At 56.2% G+C, this 16,115-nt stretch overlaps 1 protein-coding gene across 1 annotated transcript; it reads right to left on the reverse strand.

The window, feature by feature from the left end:
* Nucleotides 1-471: 471 nt before the first annotated feature.
* Nucleotides 472-3,342, reverse strand: FEZF2 (FEZ family zinc finger 2). The gene is made up of 4 exons (XM_034776800.1): nucleotides 2,548-3,342; nucleotides 2,239-2,373; nucleotides 1,914-2,046; nucleotides 472-1,082 (listed from the first exon to the last, which is right to left on the reverse strand). Exons 1-4 carry the CDS (start codon nucleotides 3,316-3,318, stop codon nucleotides 835-837), a joined length of 1,287 nt encoding a protein of 428 aa, XP_034632691.1. The 5' UTR covers nucleotides 3,319-3,342; the 3' UTR covers nucleotides 472-834.
* Between the last annotated feature and the right edge of the window lie 12,773 nt (nucleotides 3,343-16,115).

The following is a 16,115-nucleotide window of genomic DNA, read 5'->3' on the forward strand; positions in this document are numbered from 1 at the left end:
CCACTTCCCCCGGGAAAGGGGGATGGCAGCGCGTAGCTTTTCACCACACTCCTGGCCCTGCAGGTTCCGCGGCCCCCCGCGCTGCAGAGAAACACTAGCCCAGGACAGAAGCAGTTAAGCAAACAGGTAATTTCCTCCCAGACTGACAGCAGGTTCGGAGCTTTTCTCGGCTGGTTTATTAGTTCTTGCAGCTCTTAAAGGCTCCTTCGCGTCTCGCGTTTTATTTCTCACTCCGGCTTCTGCTGCTAGCAAACCGTGGTCCTCCTTCCCCCCGTCTAAAATGCCAGAATCGAAACAAAACGCGCTCGGAGCAGCGATTCCCGGAGCAGAACGAAATCCGAGCGGACACTGGATCGGGGCCGCACCGTTCCGGGAGGAGGGTCCCTGGCTTGAATAAGCATTTTTTTAAAACGATTCAAGGGTTAGTCGAAGCTTTTTTAAAAGGCGGAAAAAGACTCCGAATTGACTTTTTATTATCCCATATATATATGTATATTCCTTATTCGATTGTACATTAGAATTTAATTTTACAGACATATATAAAGACGGCTCTGGTGACCCATATTTTACAGATCGGTCCTGGTGAGAAGTTAGGTTAAAACAAACCCCTAATTCCCCCTCCAACCCAAGACAACCAAATCCCAGGAGTTGAGTGGCAAAAAGGAGTTTTAAATAAGTTTCCTCTTATATACAAATGCGACTGGGAATTCTGGCCGCTAGTCACCTGCTAAGCTGGTGTTGAAACAATCGCCAGGTTGGCAGAGAGAGTGCTGGCCTCGGGGACCCAGGTGGCAAGTTCGGCGGCTGGCACCGAGCGCGGAGTGAACGGAGCTTTTAGGTTTGCAAACTCCTGGGCAGCGCTTTTGTAGGGGTCGCGGTGTCGTGTAGCTTTCGGACGTGCTTCTTTAAATCAAAGTTTCTGCAAAAGCCTTTGCCGCACGTGCCGCACGTGAAGGGTTTCTTGTCGTTGTGAGTGTGCATGTGGAAAGTCAAGTTATAGATCTGGTGAAAGGCTTTGTTGCAGACGGTGCATTTGTACTGCTTCTCGCCGCTGTGAGTCAATTTATGGTTCTTGTAGTTTCCTACGAGAGGGAGAAGGGGGGAAAGGAAAGGGGGGAAATGCGGTTACTCGTGGGTTTCCCAAGCTCTGGGGCTGCCCCGCTAAGCCCCGCTGCACTACTTCATTAGGACGTGTCCTGCAAGGGGGAGTCGAGAAGTTGTCAAACGTAGTTTGCATCAAGCCGAGCGGCGTACAACTGACACATAACAAAATTAGAGGCCGGGTCAGTGTTCTGACCCGGGGCAAACGGAGGAACCTGGATAAGCCCCCCCCCCAAAAAAAATGGCACCTAATTTAAAAAAGCATTTAGTGAAGACCGTCAGGAATTCCCCGGGCTGCGGCCCGCCTCAGAGGGAAATCATTGGAAGAGAAAGGCTCTTCCGAAACTTGTCTGCAGCGGGAATGTTTCCTTCTATTACACTCTGCTAGCGAGCCGGAGACCCAAACGCGGAGCTACCACATTAAATACGTGTGAAAACGGCCCGGCTTGGTGGCTGCCTTGTAGGCCAACCTCGGGGTCCGCTTTAAGCCTAGATTGGCCACGCGGGACATTGCTGGGGTCCCCCTTTTTATAACCCTTTTGTCCCCCCCAGCGGAGCGCCTCCAGGTCTCGATATATAGGACCGAGCCCGCCCCGAACGTTGTGGGCAGCTGGGCGTTATTCTGCTGGGGCCAGTGGGGAAACTTCGTACCCCCAAATAATAATTTCTTCCTGCTGAGATCAAGGATTTGAAGCGGCACACAGGTTAGGAAACCCAGCCTCTCCGTTCTCCCCCGTTGCTTTGCCTGGCTGGAACCTCGGGCAGCTAAATTAAAAACAAAAAAACCGAGGCGATTGATTTTTTAAAAATACCTTTTTGGTGAAATCCCTTGCCACAAAATTCACACACGAAAGGTTTGTAGCCCGCGTGGATTCTAATGTGCGTATTTAGCGTGGAGCTTCTGTTGAAAGCTTTGCCGCATTGGTTACATTTGTGAGGTTTTTCCTGGGGAAAGACAAGGACAAGAAATACGTGCAGAAACTTGGCGAAATCTTGCCCGTTCAAAGCCCCAGCCCGGCAAGGCCCGTGTCTGGGCCGGGGGGTCCCTCGGCGCCACTTTTGTCAAATAATCAAAATAGAAAACCAACAGTAACAACTGGATTTGGTTGTAAAAGGAAAGGCGAGCCCGGCACGTACCTGCGTGTGGATAATTTTGTGTCTGCACAAGGTGCTGGCCTGGCGAAAGCCCTTGCCACAAACTTTGCAGACGAACGGCCTGGCCCCCGTGTGGACTGGCATGTGGCGAGTTAAGTTGTAATGGGCATTGAAGACCTAGGAGGAAACACAAGGGAAGCGTTTCAGGCGAGGGGCGCCGGGGCCCTGTCTCCTCTCACGGGCTGTTCCCAGAAGGTGCAACTCCAGGGCCCTGCTTTGCCCTAAACACACACACACACAACCAGGAGGGCGGCCCGTGAACCCCAGCGCTGGGCTGCGGGCTCCACTTACCTTGCCACACACTTCGCAGGTGAAATTCTTGGGCTTGCCGTCCGCGGAGCCGCTGACCTTGCTGTGGCTTTTCACCCCGTTCCTCTCCCCGGCCAGGGCCGTGTTCTCCTTCATCACCTGGTCCAGCTGGCCGGGGAGCCGCTCCTTGTGCGGGTACTGGGCGCTGGGGAACTTCTCCGGGGCCAGCCCGGCCAGCTTGGCGTTCTCCAGCAGGAACAGTTTGTGGTGCGCCGAGAGGCCGGCCGGGGGCTGCGCGCCCAGCAGGCTGGAAGGGAAAAGCTGGCCGGGGAGCAGCTCGGAGGGGTACGCGGAGTCCAGGTAGTTGAAGTAATACACGGAGCCCTGGGCGGGCATCCCCGCCGCCTGGCTGATGGCCTGGGGCTTGATCACTCGGCCGGCCGGCAGCAGCGAGTGCCCGAGGCCCAGCTCCGCCTTGCAGCACATGCCGCAGTTGGCTTTGCACAGCCCGGCCGGGCCCCGCAGGGCGCTGCCCTTCCAGAGCTCGGAGTAGCTGAGCAGCGCCTTGGAGTGCACCTCGTAGGCCAGCGGCGGGACGGGCAGCACGCAGGGCAGCGGCGGGCAAAGGCCCAGGTTCTTCTTGGCCGGCTCGGGCTCCAGCCCGCCGAAGGCCGGCTTGGGCTCGGCGCTCTTGGCCATGATCCGGTCGATGGAGAAGGCCAGCGTCTTGGAGGGGTTGGAGGCGCCGCTCCTGCCTTCGTGGCGCGGGCAGGCCGAGGGCATGACCGTCTCCACGGCCGCCGAGCTCGCCATGGCGGGCAGGAGGCGAGCAGCGAGCCCGGCTGGGCGCTCCCGGTCTCAGCTCTGCATTCCAGAAAAGCCAGGGGACAAATCAACTTAATAAGCACCTTGTTCCCCTCCTTTTCCCCCCCCTTTCAAATGACCCTACCCAAGAACAATGGCCCCGGGAGGGGGGACACCCGCTTAATGCTCATTAACCAAACACAGCAAAGTAACCTCCAAGCCACAGCCCCACCACCCCAGCGGGCTCCTCCGCCCGAGCTCGCCTGGCTCTGCTCTTGCAGGGAGGGGATGAATTACCTTTGCCCAGCACCGAGGAGACGCGTCCCAGCAGCGCGGAGTGGCCACACTGTCACATTTTGATAGCCAACATCTTCCCGAGCGCCAGCTCGCCGGCTCTGACACTGAGAGCTGACATCACACGAAGTCACTCCAAGCAGAATGACATGGGGAGGCCACGGTGCAGTGTCCCTGAGCCCCAGCGCCGGACTGAGGTGCAGCGGGCCCCCTCCTTCCCTCCTGCCAGTTTAAGGCGCACAATTTATCCGCCAGCCTTTAAGGGGAAGGGGGAGAAAAAAAAAAAAAAAAAAGCAAAAGCAACTTGCAAAACAGAGGAATCGTTTTGCATGTGGCAAATTAGAAGGCAAGTGCGATTCACAAGTCGGGTGGAAAGAAGCGCTGTAGTTACTGCTCGGGTTAGAAAAGCCACTGGGAGGGAGCGGCAGGACTTTTTTTTTTTTAAGGAGGAGGGTTGTTTAAAAAAAACACACACACACAACAAACCACCACACAAGCACGCTCGAGTTATTCTGGCAACCCATCTGCGCTCGGCTCCATTGCAATAAATTGTCACTTCTCGGCGAGCCTCCCCGGCATGTCGACATTAATAGCCAGCCCATTAATTAGGGCGGTGTTATTAATGTTAATTAAACTAAGTTTAATTCTCCTCCCCGTGTAACGCGGCGATTAACCTTAAATCCCCGGGTACGGCGTGGCAAGGATCACAAGACAGGGCTGGGGCTTTTGCTTCTGAAACGGGGCATCGCCCGGCCTGCGAAGGGGTTTTGCAAATCTCTCAGCGGTGCCCCGCTGGGGTGAAGGACCCTCTGCTTTGGGGCTGGTGACTCGCCCCCTTTTCATCCGCTGAGTTTCGTTTCGAAGCCACGCTACCTTATTGCAACGGTGGGGCTTCGCTGGCTTGGCTTTGCTTTGCACGACAACGAGTTGATCCCGAGGGGCGCTTTACAAACCGCGGCTGCAGGGACGTTGCTGTTTGTCTAATTGAGGGCCCAAGAGCCACCTGTTTTCGGGGGCCGGGCTGCCAGGGCAGAACCTCCCCTGCCCTGATTAAGCGCTCGCCCCCTCTCCGGGGCTATTCAACAGAACCAATTTTCCTCCGCCGCTTCAGAGCCGCTCAGTTCCCTTTCACTGGGCGCCACTATAGCGCGGCGTGGAACCTGGTTTTGTATGTTTCTAAAATAAAGGGAAGGATTATCACGGGGAGCTTGGGAAGGGGGAGAGATTTAGCCTGGCCAGAAGTAAAGCAAGCCATGAAAAGGCCCCTATATCTCCCCCTTCCCCCCCAGCACGCCTAAGAAAGTTTGGAGGAATTCAGCGTTTTGTGTCCTGCTGACAAAGGCCCCCTTTTCCAACGGGGCCGTTTGAATTCAGCTGTTTGCAGACAGCCTATTTCACCTACGAAGCACAACAAGCCCGGGGAACAAAGTCCGCTCAATGAGCGCCCTCGAGGCTGCAAAGCGGCCGCGGGGTGTGAGACGATCGGGCTTGTCCGGAGCGCAGGGAGCAGGCGGGCCGGCGCGGCTCTCCGCTCCGGGGAAAGGGGCCCTGGACACTGCAGCCCAAGTGGGGTTGGTTCAGTTTTGGCCAGCCGGGGTCTGAGTTAGGGAAAGGGAGCCGGAGAAGAGCGCAGTGGCCTGGCCTAAGCTGGGTGCTGCAGGGAGCTCGGAAAGTAGATTTAAAAATTTAAAAAACCCACTAGCCGCCTCCAGTTATTTCTGAAAACAGCCGCGGGAAAGGCTGGTCCCTGGCGCCTCCGCGCTTGGGGCATCAGTGGTGAATGTAAAAATATTGCTCGAGTCCCGGCATCTCTTTCATTACAACCGAAGTCTTGGGGAAATCAAGCTGTGTCCACCTTTGCTCCCGTAGGACAGGCCCAGGGGGGCACATGGCCCTTTCTCACCCCACCTTCCATCAGCCCCTCTCCTCCCCCCTCCCCGCTTCATTAGCCATCGGTCCCTGCATCACAATGGGCTCGCTACCTACTACAGAGCGGCCAGAAAGAAAACATTGGGGTCCCAACAAGCCCCGGCTAACGTGCGGCTCGCCCCAAAGCGCGCGGGCTTTAGCAAAGTATTTAATTAGCCGCCACAAACTTCTTCTCCCCCTCGCCCGCAGACTGCAGCGCGGGGAGGGTTGGGAACTGCTCTACACCTTGCCACTCACATGTTAATTAATCTCTATCTAACCCTAATTGCAGCTGATTCAAGCACCGCTCAACAGCTCACCCACACAATAAACACTGAGCCTACTTTTATCCAGCTTACTCCACGCTAACACATCGAGTAATTAACTCCAGTACCAACTAATAGTGCAAACAAATATTTTCTGTAAACGAGATGATTTCAGGCAAGAGAAAAGGGGGCTGGGGAACCGGTGCAAGGAACCGAAGCCTGCGTGGCAAGGTCACCATTTCCCTGGCCCCAAACTGCCCCGTCTTTTGCTCTCTTCCGCTCCTTTCTCTGATTATTGTCTTTCCTCCCCCCTCCCTTCTTAACTGGCTTCACTTTTTAAATGGTACCCCCCTCCCTCCTTTATGGAAAGGGTTTCTTCTCTTCCCCGGTTCCCCCCTGCATGCATCTCATGCGGAAAGCAAAGGTCCCTTTGCAGCGCACTCCTCTGGCTTTTTGTTACCAGGCGAGCTGGCCTGGGGGCTGGCTAGAAAGGCGCAGATCCGACCTGCTCCATCCCCTCTCCCCTAACAGCTAACCCCCCGCACACCCAATGCGAGCCCAGGCCAATGGGCAGAATCGAAGGGGAATTCAGCGAATTCAGAGCCCGGGATTGCAGGCGCGGTGCGGGGGTTTGCTGGGCTGGGAGCCGAGCGCTAGGATTTAGGGGAGGGGAGGGCGACCCTCTGGTGGGATTTGATCGGCACAAGGAATAACCTTTTCTATGGCTGGAGAGGCCCCCCCCCAGTGCAGAACCAATTCCTGGGAATTCTCAAGGCAGCTTCTGCTCCGGGGGAGGCGGATTCGCTCTGCCCGGGACTGTGCATCCCCAGGGGCTCGGGGAATCTGGGGCAGCCCCCCAGGAAGGGCTGGAGCCGGGGGGCAGCCAAATGCCAGGTCAAGAAGCCGGGGCAGAGCCGGAGGAACAACTTTGTCCTCCTGGGGGCTGCCAGGATCCCTGAGGCCTTTCCCCTCGGGCGGGTGGGGAGAGGCAGCTTCCAGGGGTGACTCGGCAGAGCGGGCCGGAGGGTAACCGGAGCTGGGGGGCGTTTGTGGGGGGCTGGGCTGCGGGGGCTGGCGGCCCCCCAACTGCTTGGCAGGGATGTCTCCCTCTCTCAGGGGGCGGATGGGCACTTTGGAGCTGGCTTTGCAAAGGGGCCCGGCTCTCTCTCCCCACCCCAGGCCTGGCCTTCGCCCGAGCACGTGGGGGCAAAGAGCTCCCGGGGGAGACCCTGGGGCAGGAGGCTCCTGGCCCACAAGGAGGCAGAAATAAGAGCCGGGTACGTTCCCAAGCAGGTGTCCTCCTCAAAGTACCGCTCCCCCCAACCCCCCATCTTGCAAAATCCCCGCGTAGGCAGGACCCGGGACAGACATGGAGCCTCTCGCCAGCCCCCTGTCCCCCCAGAGACACCCGCAGGGATGCCCGAGACGCTGCAGCCGGAGAAGCAGCGCCCACCAGCTGCTGCCTCGGCCCAGGGCTGGGGCTGGTTCTGGTTCTGGTTCTGGCCCAGGCAGGATGAGCGCAGAAGCCCGTGGGGGGCTCAGCGGAGTGGCTAGACAAGCCGGCGCAGGGAGGGGGATTTTGATCCGTTCACATGTCAGTGGCCAAAGGCGCAAAGCTCTGGTGACACGTGGGTTTGTCCTGCCTCACCCGTGCCCGGGGAGTGGCGCCTGCCCGGGTGGAAAACGGTTTTTACTAAGCAGAAGATCGTAACTCTCCCCTCCCCACCCCGGGCAGTTGTATCCTGCCCGCCCCCTAGATCTGGCTCCCCCCCAAAAAGGAAAGGAAGCTGAGCCGGCAGGAGCTCAAGTTTACCCCTTCCCCTCCTTCCCAGCCTCAGCCCTGGACTTCCCAGGACGCGGCCGAGTGACACATGACTGCGCTCGGCTCCGCGCTCAAACCCAGGGCCGGCAGCTCAGGCTTTTAATTGAAATTGCAAGTTTACGCACAGCTGGGGGCTGTCTTCATTGATCCCACTGCTGCCAGGCGGGGAAGGATATTAACTATGACGGACTTTGATAAAGCTGCCCCCAATCGCACGCCCGCACTCGCCCTGATACGGTTGTGGGTTTTTTTTCTTGCTAAACCCGAAGCGGAATGATAGGAATCATTCCTGATTAATTGGTTCCTGTCGGAAGCGTCAGGCGGGCGCTAGCCTTTTGGTTCTGCTCCGCTCCAGGGTGCGTTCACGGGCACTTGGGCGAACAGCCCGTGAGATGTAACTGTAAAAAGATTCTTTAGCGCAACCCCGAGTCCCCTACACGCAGGGAAATTGAACGGGTCCGTTTCACGGCAAGAACCGCGTGGGGAATCGCCGTGCAGACGGCTTGATTTCCTTCCAGGTCCTTCTCCCTTCGCTTGGTAATTCCCTCCTCAACAACAGAAACGACTTAAGGGGGTTGCAGAAAGTAGGCTGGGGGCTGCAAGCTTTTTTTCCCCCAAATGAAAACGGGTGATTGATTGTTTTCTTGGGCACCGCAGTCTGACTGCTCCAACCATTTCGATTTGCTCATGGGACCTGGTGTCTAGCTGCGACGCACATTTAAAAAAGCCGCGCTTACCCTGCACAGTGATTTGAAAATGAAAATCGGTATTTTCAACGGGGGACTGTTATTTTTAGCGCCCCTCACGTTAGCCTCTCGGGTGTCAATCGTTCCGGTTTTGCAGCCACGGAGGAGGAGGAGGAGGGGATGAAAGGGAGGCGAGCTTTTTTATTTTGAAAAAAGGGACCTTGAGTCTGACGTGGTGCAATGAAAGGGAAGGAAAAGTTACTAGGCTAGGCTGGGAACGGGCTCTTTTGGGCCCCGACAAGCCGGTTCTTTCGCCACCACCAAGCCCATTCGTGAAGCATTTGACTGTAAACCGCTCGCTGGGGCGAAATGTTCCATGCGGGTTAATGCTGCAAAGCCATTCTTGCCCGGGCAGCAAACCCCATAACCAGGGGCAGCTTGTGGGGGGGAGGGGGGGGGTCAGACAGCGACAGGAAGCCCGGGCCTCTCTTTTGGTGGTGCCCAATCTCTTTTCTCCACTATCTTCCTAAGCAGATGGGGTGGAAAAGAAAAGGCCACGAGCTGGCAAAGCAAAACCCTCCCAGGCTCGTTGTCAACCGCCCTCGGCTGCTGGGCGAGATTGCGGGGACCCGAGGAATGAAAGGGTTTAAATGCAGGTCAGCCCGCGCTCTAGTGTCTTTAATCCGGTGTAGTGCGGTCAGCGCCTGGCCCCGCTCCCGAACCGAGCCAGCCCCGCTCAGCCGTGCTGGGAAAACAGCGTCTGCTTCGCTCTCTGATGCCCCTGCTAGGCCCCCAAACGAAATCTCCCTCTTCGCGCCACAGACTTGCCCGCATGTGGCACCCCAGGGTCGGACTCAGGCTAAGGGAGGCTGCGGCATAAACACAGCGGGTTCCATGCTAAGGGCAGGGAAATCTCATTCGTAAACCCCGACTCCAGCCATTTGCCAGCGTGAGCAGACAGACCCCGTCCGCCCGTCCCTAGCTTCCCAGGCGGCCAAGTGCTTTGTGATTTCTTCCCCTCCCGGATCTGCAGCCGTGTGGATGCCCGATGAGGTGCATTTAGGGTCCACTGGGAGATAATTTAAGATCCTCCTAACTTGGCAGCTGCTTAAACTCCGCGGTGGAAGCCGCGGAAAGTTCTTAGCATGGTGCCCCGCTGTCGCACGCAAAGAGGGGGTTTTGCTCGTTGCGTTTGTTTTCTTATGGCACAAAGCGAGGGGTCCTAAGGAGGCGCCAAGCCGGGCAAGGAGAAGGTGGATTTTTGTTGGTGTTACAGAACATGGCACGCTCCCATCCCTGCTAACCAAACCCAAAGGCTGTGGATTTATTTCGCGTCCTACGGGGCTCCCCACTCTTCCCAACATATAACCAGGAGCTCGTCTGGGGCCCATCGATTAACCACAGCACTCCCCTGCTGTTCGACTGGCAACGAAATACTGGGGACCAAATCAATGTCCCGGTCCTGTAGGCTGCTCAGCTGGGGTACTGTGGGGTTGGTTTTGGGCACACCGGCAAAGCCTCAATTGAACATAAAGCAAGCCAAGTTTGGACTGATTGAATGTACAAGAGCCCGGGGCAGGAAGCCACCCGTGTTCATATTCGTTTTCACCTGTTTTAAATAACACATGCAACAAAAGACGAAGAGCCCGGGTATTTGAGCCCTCGGAAAATGAGATGCCCCCGGGGGATAATCAGCCTCGGTTTATTGTGGTTGTAAAAGTTGTCTTCATACAAGTCCCTCGAGGGTCAAGGTTTTGGTGAAGATCTTTGTTCGCCTGCAAACGCTTTGTGGGTGGGGGCGTTGCGCTGTGGATTCCCGCTAAACCGTTGCGTGCAATCCGCTTGAACGCACCCACCTTTCGCCGCCCGTTTGGCAGCCTCCCCTCGTCGCTCTCCAGGGTTGCAACGGGGCCCGTTCCACGCCTGGGCTTTGCACGGCTCAAATCCCGGGACCAGGGGCTGGGTTTCCCGGGCTGTCGGGTCCCTGCAATGGTGCAAGGTTCGGTTCGCCCGCTGGCCTGCCTCGCTCGCTGCAGCACGTGTGAGCAGCGCCCCCGCGCTAGTGGGGAGATAGTCACTGGGGGCCCAGGCGCTGCCTTGCAGGTCGGGCGAGTGGGGGACTCGGTGGAGCACCTGCTGCTGCCGGAACCACTCCCTGCTGCAAGCAACCTGGCCTTAATGCGGCCCGCAGGTCTCTGCAGCCCTCCTGGGATGTCCGGCGCCCGCTGCAGAGTGGGTGGCGGCTTCAAATACATTTCAAAGTGGAGGTCAAACTGATTCAGATCCGCGCCCCTGAAATGCACGAGGCCTGATTTCCCAGCAGCGCCTTGGCCTCCAAATTTTGCTGATTGAAAAGGAGCAATCCAATCCGTAAGGTCTCCCTTCTGTTCGTTAGGTTGATATTAACACATTTTAGCCTACTCCCAAACTTCTCATTTTGAACCCGCTACAGAGTTTTGTGTTGGAAAATGCACAACTAAATTACAGGAACCGTCATGGCTGGGTGGGGGCACCTCAGCAGGTGGGAGAAGCCACTAGGATTTGTGGAATAAGCACATTATCTGGGTATTAAAAGGGGGGGGGCAGTTATGAATGTGAATAACTTTGTATCATTAGGTTTCAGAGTTCACACTCCCACCGCAATGACCAGAGCAGTCGCATCTCTCAGAACAATTGTTTCAGGCTGTCTGTAGACCCAGGAAGACATCTCTGCACTGGCTTCTATGCAGCTCATGTCTGGAAGGTTTTCTAAGGGTGAGGTTTTTAATGAAAGGGTGCATTCTGGGGCAGCCTTCTACACCAAGGGCTGGAGTCCACCTCAAAGCGCCTGGCTGTGGAATCACAGGGTAAACCAGGCACTCCATCCCTATATCGCTGTGCCTGGGCCACCCATAAGTCTTCCCCGGTGGAGGCTGCAGGAATGTAGACACTGCCCAGGGATTTTAACCTGCATAGTAGCCCATTTTCTGAGGTGGCGGATGACATGGCACTAAAATCCCCTGCAATCTGTCTAGACTACAGCAGCCTCCCTGGTTACCAAGAGTGGAGCTGCAAGGGGTACATCTGCAGTTGGTCTGGGTCACTATAAAAATGGCAACGTCTTCGGAGAGAGCTGGCTGTATTCCATGTCATACAGGACAGCAAAGCTGACAGCGCTGCGTGGTCCGGCAGGGCCAATATAGCTGGGGGGAAAGTGAGCTGGGTTCTCTGCTGGTTTGTCCTTAAGCAACGGGAGTGGTCAGTAAGGCCTAGCAGACACTGCCCTGTCCTTCCATGGGCCCATGACACAGGCTTTGGGGAGAGGGTGAGCTCAAAGTGGAGCGCCCCTCACTTTCCTGCATGACTCGTGTAACGACCAGCTAAAACTCCAGCCTCTGGGCTTGGCAGTCCAACCGAGGGCTGGGGGCGAGTAGGTGGTTAGCCCTTCATGCCAACAAGCAGAGCCGGTCACTACGGCTAGTGTGATTTTTTTTTTAAAGAAAAGTGTTACATTTTTGTTGTTGAAAAATGGGGTTTTATCAAAAATGAACTCCCCCCCCTCAAATAAGGGATCAATAATTGTTTTCATTTCAAACACTTTCAAAAAGAAATATTGACCCTCCTTTTAAAAATGCTTTCAATGTTTGGAATGTTTCATTTTGAAATACTGGGAATGGGCCCACTTTTTTCCGTGTGTTTAACTCTTTCCCCCCCCCCCCATTTTCCACAGGGGTGGGGGATAAGATGAGTGAGAGGGTCAAAAAGAGAAACAGAGGCATGAAAAAACCAACAACCCCTTTCTGTCACTTGATTCATTTTTCCCCTTGAAAAAAGTTAAAAAAAAACAACAACCAAGAGAGAGAGAGAGAAACCCACTTTCTTTCACTTTTGCACGCGCTCCTTTTCACAGGGGGAAAAAAGCAATAAAAGAAAAGTGGGCACCGTCCCCCCACCCCCCACGCCAAAGTTTTTAAATGAAAATTTTCTAAATGAAATAAAACTTGTGTTTCGTTTTGAAACCTTGTGGTGTGAATGTTAGTGTTGCTGAGACATGGTGACTGACGTGACCACGAGTCGCTGCCCTTAACACTTTTTTGGAACAATCCCCAACCAATTTCAGCCACCTTGCCCCGCAGCTGCAAAAGTTTGCATGCCTCCTGTCCGGCAGCTGAGGTCTTACTCCCCACTCCCTCCCCCGCCCACATTGGGGCCTACATACAACGTACAAGCTAATCCCAGATAGTAATTGAAGGTTACACATTCAATCCTGTCTAGACCTGTGCAGCACCCATTGGGCAGCACAGTCTTTATTACTGTGACGGTGCCTGAGTGAGCAACAGATCTCAGCGCCTGGGTTGAGCTGGCTCATTGTTGACAGTGTAACCAAAGCGTGTGGACTATGGTGTCGCTGAGCGACTGGAAACCCCACCATGGCACCTACCGAGCCACTTGTCAGAGCAAAACCCTGAGTCATCGGCTCAGACGATAGTATCCTGCGTCTCGCGCTATTAGATGGTGTTCTTAAAGTCCCAGCACCGGGAGTCATGTGACTATAAGAAAAATCTCAAATTTAATTAAAAACACAGCCCCCCCCCAACACACAACCAACCCCACCCCCAAAATGTCACTCCTCTACTGGTGTAGCGTAAAGCTCAAAAATGTGACCAAAGTGACCCCCCCCTAAAGGTTTAAAAGATAAATGAAAAGAATTATTATTTTAGACCCACCGAAGAAGTTTTCGGGGGAGGGCCTGACACATACTATTTTAATGCTCACGGTACTGAAAACCACGTTTGAAAAACGCAGGCAAACAGCACATTTATGGCAGTGAGCCGGTGTGTCCGTGCGGCGCCCACGGCACTGCTCAGGTACTCGGTCAGGAAGCTGGGCAGCAGCCTGGCTCAATAAAGGGCTCCCAAGGATGCCAGAGAAGAGCAGGTGCAGGTGCCGCGTTAGTTGGGTTCCTGCAGACAGGCCCATGCGGAGGTTTTTTGGGGCCCCGGGGTAAAATCTGAACCTCAGGGCCCCACACCCATCCATAAAATGACCACTGAGGGAAGGGCCCATGAAGGAGCAGGGCTGGGCTAAATTTGACTGAATGTGACCTGGCGCATGGGGAGGTCACAGTGCCACTCAGGTTTGCATCAGGCCATGACACATGCAAATTTGGTATTGCCCCCCCTCCCCATCCCCATCATAACAAAGAGGTGCCAGGCCAAACCTGAGTGGTGCCGTGACTAGAGTTGCCAACCTCCAGGATTGGCTTGGAGTCTCCAGACCTTAGAGATTAATCGTTAATTAAAGATTATGTCATGTGATTAAATCTCCAGGAATACGGCCCACCAAAATTGGCAACCCTAGCTGCGACTGCCTTCCCCCCAATGTGCCAGGTTGCAACACCACTCAGTTTGGGGGGAGGGCTCTCAAATGCGGGAGGGGTCTGAGGCAAACTGCCCCTTCCCCTGCCCCCATGGCCCTGCCCGCAGGGGGCGCTGCTGTGGGGCCGCGGAGCAAGAGCAAGGTGACCGGCAGGCACTGGGACAGGCTGAAGGAGGGATTCAGCCACGCAGTCAGTGCTTGACCTGGGGGGGGTGTTGCTGCACCCCTTTCTTGAAGTGGTTGCCATTATATACAGTGTTTACAGTTTGGGGCAGGGACTCTCAGCACCCCACTTGACAGCTTGGCCCAGCACCCCTGCATTCAGCTGTGTGATAAAGCACCCTGGGAGGTTTGCAGCGGCGGGGTAGCCGGGCTAAGCCGTGAGGCAATGAGCCGTAAGGCCAGCGGAAGTGAGGCGTGGCAAGCCGGCCAGGCAGCATGTGGGTGGATGGGCAGGAGAAGAAGGAAGCCAGTGGGGGAGCCGGCGACAAGCCAAACCAGGCTGAAACCAGAAAAGTGAAATGAAGAAAAGCGAGAAGGGGGAGAAAATCTCCAAACGGCCCCGAGCTGTAATTGGCGGAGAGGCGGCCCCGCCACCAGGCGCGCAAGGCGCAGGCCGAGACACGGTGCCAGGGCCAAGGACAAATGCTCACCCAGGCACGTGGGGCTGCAGGGCAAGCTGGGGATGACATGAGGTGGGCGTGTGCGCAGGGTGATGCCGCTGACCGTAAGGCCCCGATTCGGCAACGCATGGTCACATGACTAAGCCCTGCTCAGCTGGGCAGGCCCAATGAGGCCGGCAAGGAAGGAGCCCTCTGGGAAGGGTGGCTGGAGTGCTGGAACCTGATTTTGATGCCCTCACTCGGCGTGCGTGGTACGGCCTCCCACGGCTGGTGGCGGCAGCCAAAGGCAACACACGTTTTAATTTTTGACTCCAGGCTACTTCTGTAGGCCAGGCCTTAGGCCCAGCTCCTCCACGGTAGTTTGGAGTTAGGTGCTGAACTACCTTTGAGGCTCGGGGCCTTAGTGGATCACAGCCCCAATTGCTGAGGCTACAGGGGAGTGGCACGTGGTGAGCCTCAGGCAGCAACTTCCTCAGTGAATAACAAATTTGTGCATGACCTGAGCAGTGAGACCACAGCCTAGAGTATCGTTTCCGTGGGCTCGCCTATTTGGTGTCGGTCACATGTTGAGTGAATGTGTTTTGGGACAGGGGCGGCCAGTATGTGTTTGTACAGCATCTAGCATCATGGGGCTTCTGGGCACTAGTGCAATGTCCATTATAAAGTGCTCTGGCCTGGGTTAGGAGGTCAGCCCAGATGAGCACAATGGTCCCATCTAACCTTGGTATCTATGAATGTGAAGGAAACTGTCCTTCTTTAAAGCCATGGCCTAGGTCTTAGGATGGCTGGGTTCTGCCACAGCTTCTGTCTGACCTTGTGCAAATCACTTAATCACGCCCAGCTCCCCATTGGCTAAGGGGCTAATGAATACGTTATTGAGATTTTAAGTTCTGGGGAAGAGGGAGGAGACGAAATGTCTCATGTATTTGTACAGCACCTAGCACAAGTCAGGCCTGATATCGGACCGGGGGTGCTCTGTGCTACTCCGGTATAGCCGCTATGAATATATAAATAATAATAATCAGAACAGTAGTTCCAAGAACAGAGCACAGTTTGGTGAGGCTGCCAGCTGAGTCTTACCAGCATCTAGGATGGAAGCGGGCAAACTTTTTGGCCTCAGAGCTGCATCAGGTTTCAGAAATTGTATGGCGGGCTGGTTACAGGACGGGGTTGTGGCCCGGCCCCCATCCTCTATCCACCCCCCTGCCCGGTACTCCTGCCCCCCCATTCAACCCCATTCCACACACACACTCGGTCCCCTGACCGCCCCTGGAACCCCTGCCCCTGACTGCCCCCTGCCGCCCCATCCAACCCCCCGCCCTTTCCTGACTGCCCCTCAGGACCCCTGTCTCCATTCAACCCCCCCTGTTCCCTCCCGACCCCTATCCACAACCCCGCCCCCTGACCACCAGCCTGAACTCCCTTGCCCTCTATCCAACCCCCCCGCTGCTCCCTGCCCCCTTCCCGTGCTGCCTGGAGCACCGGTGGCTGGCGGCGCTACAGCTGCACTGCCCAGAGCACCAGGACAGGCCGCCGCGCCGCCCGGCTGGAGCCAGCCGCACCACCACGCAGCACAGAGACTGCGTCAGGCCGGGCTGTGCAGCCACGCTGCCCCAGGAGCTCGCAGCCCCACCGCCCAGAGCCCTGCGCCGGCGGGGGAGCGAGCTGAGGCCAGGGGGGGACAGCAGGGGAAGGGTGGGGGTGAGCCTCCCGGGCCAGGAGCGCAGGGGCTGGGCAGGAGGGTCCCGCGGGCTGGATGTGGCCCTCAGGCCGTAGTTTGCCCACCTCTGACCAAGGAGATGACAAGATGTGGTAATGCAAAAATGCCTATTGTGTAGGGGGTGCCGAC

This window comes from Trachemys scripta, chromosome 7 (genome assembly GCF_013100865.1).
Source record: "Trachemys scripta elegans isolate TJP31775 chromosome 7, CAS_Tse_1.0, whole genome shotgun sequence".
Lineage (NCBI taxonomy): Eukaryota > Metazoa > Chordata > Testudines > Emydidae > Trachemys > Trachemys scripta.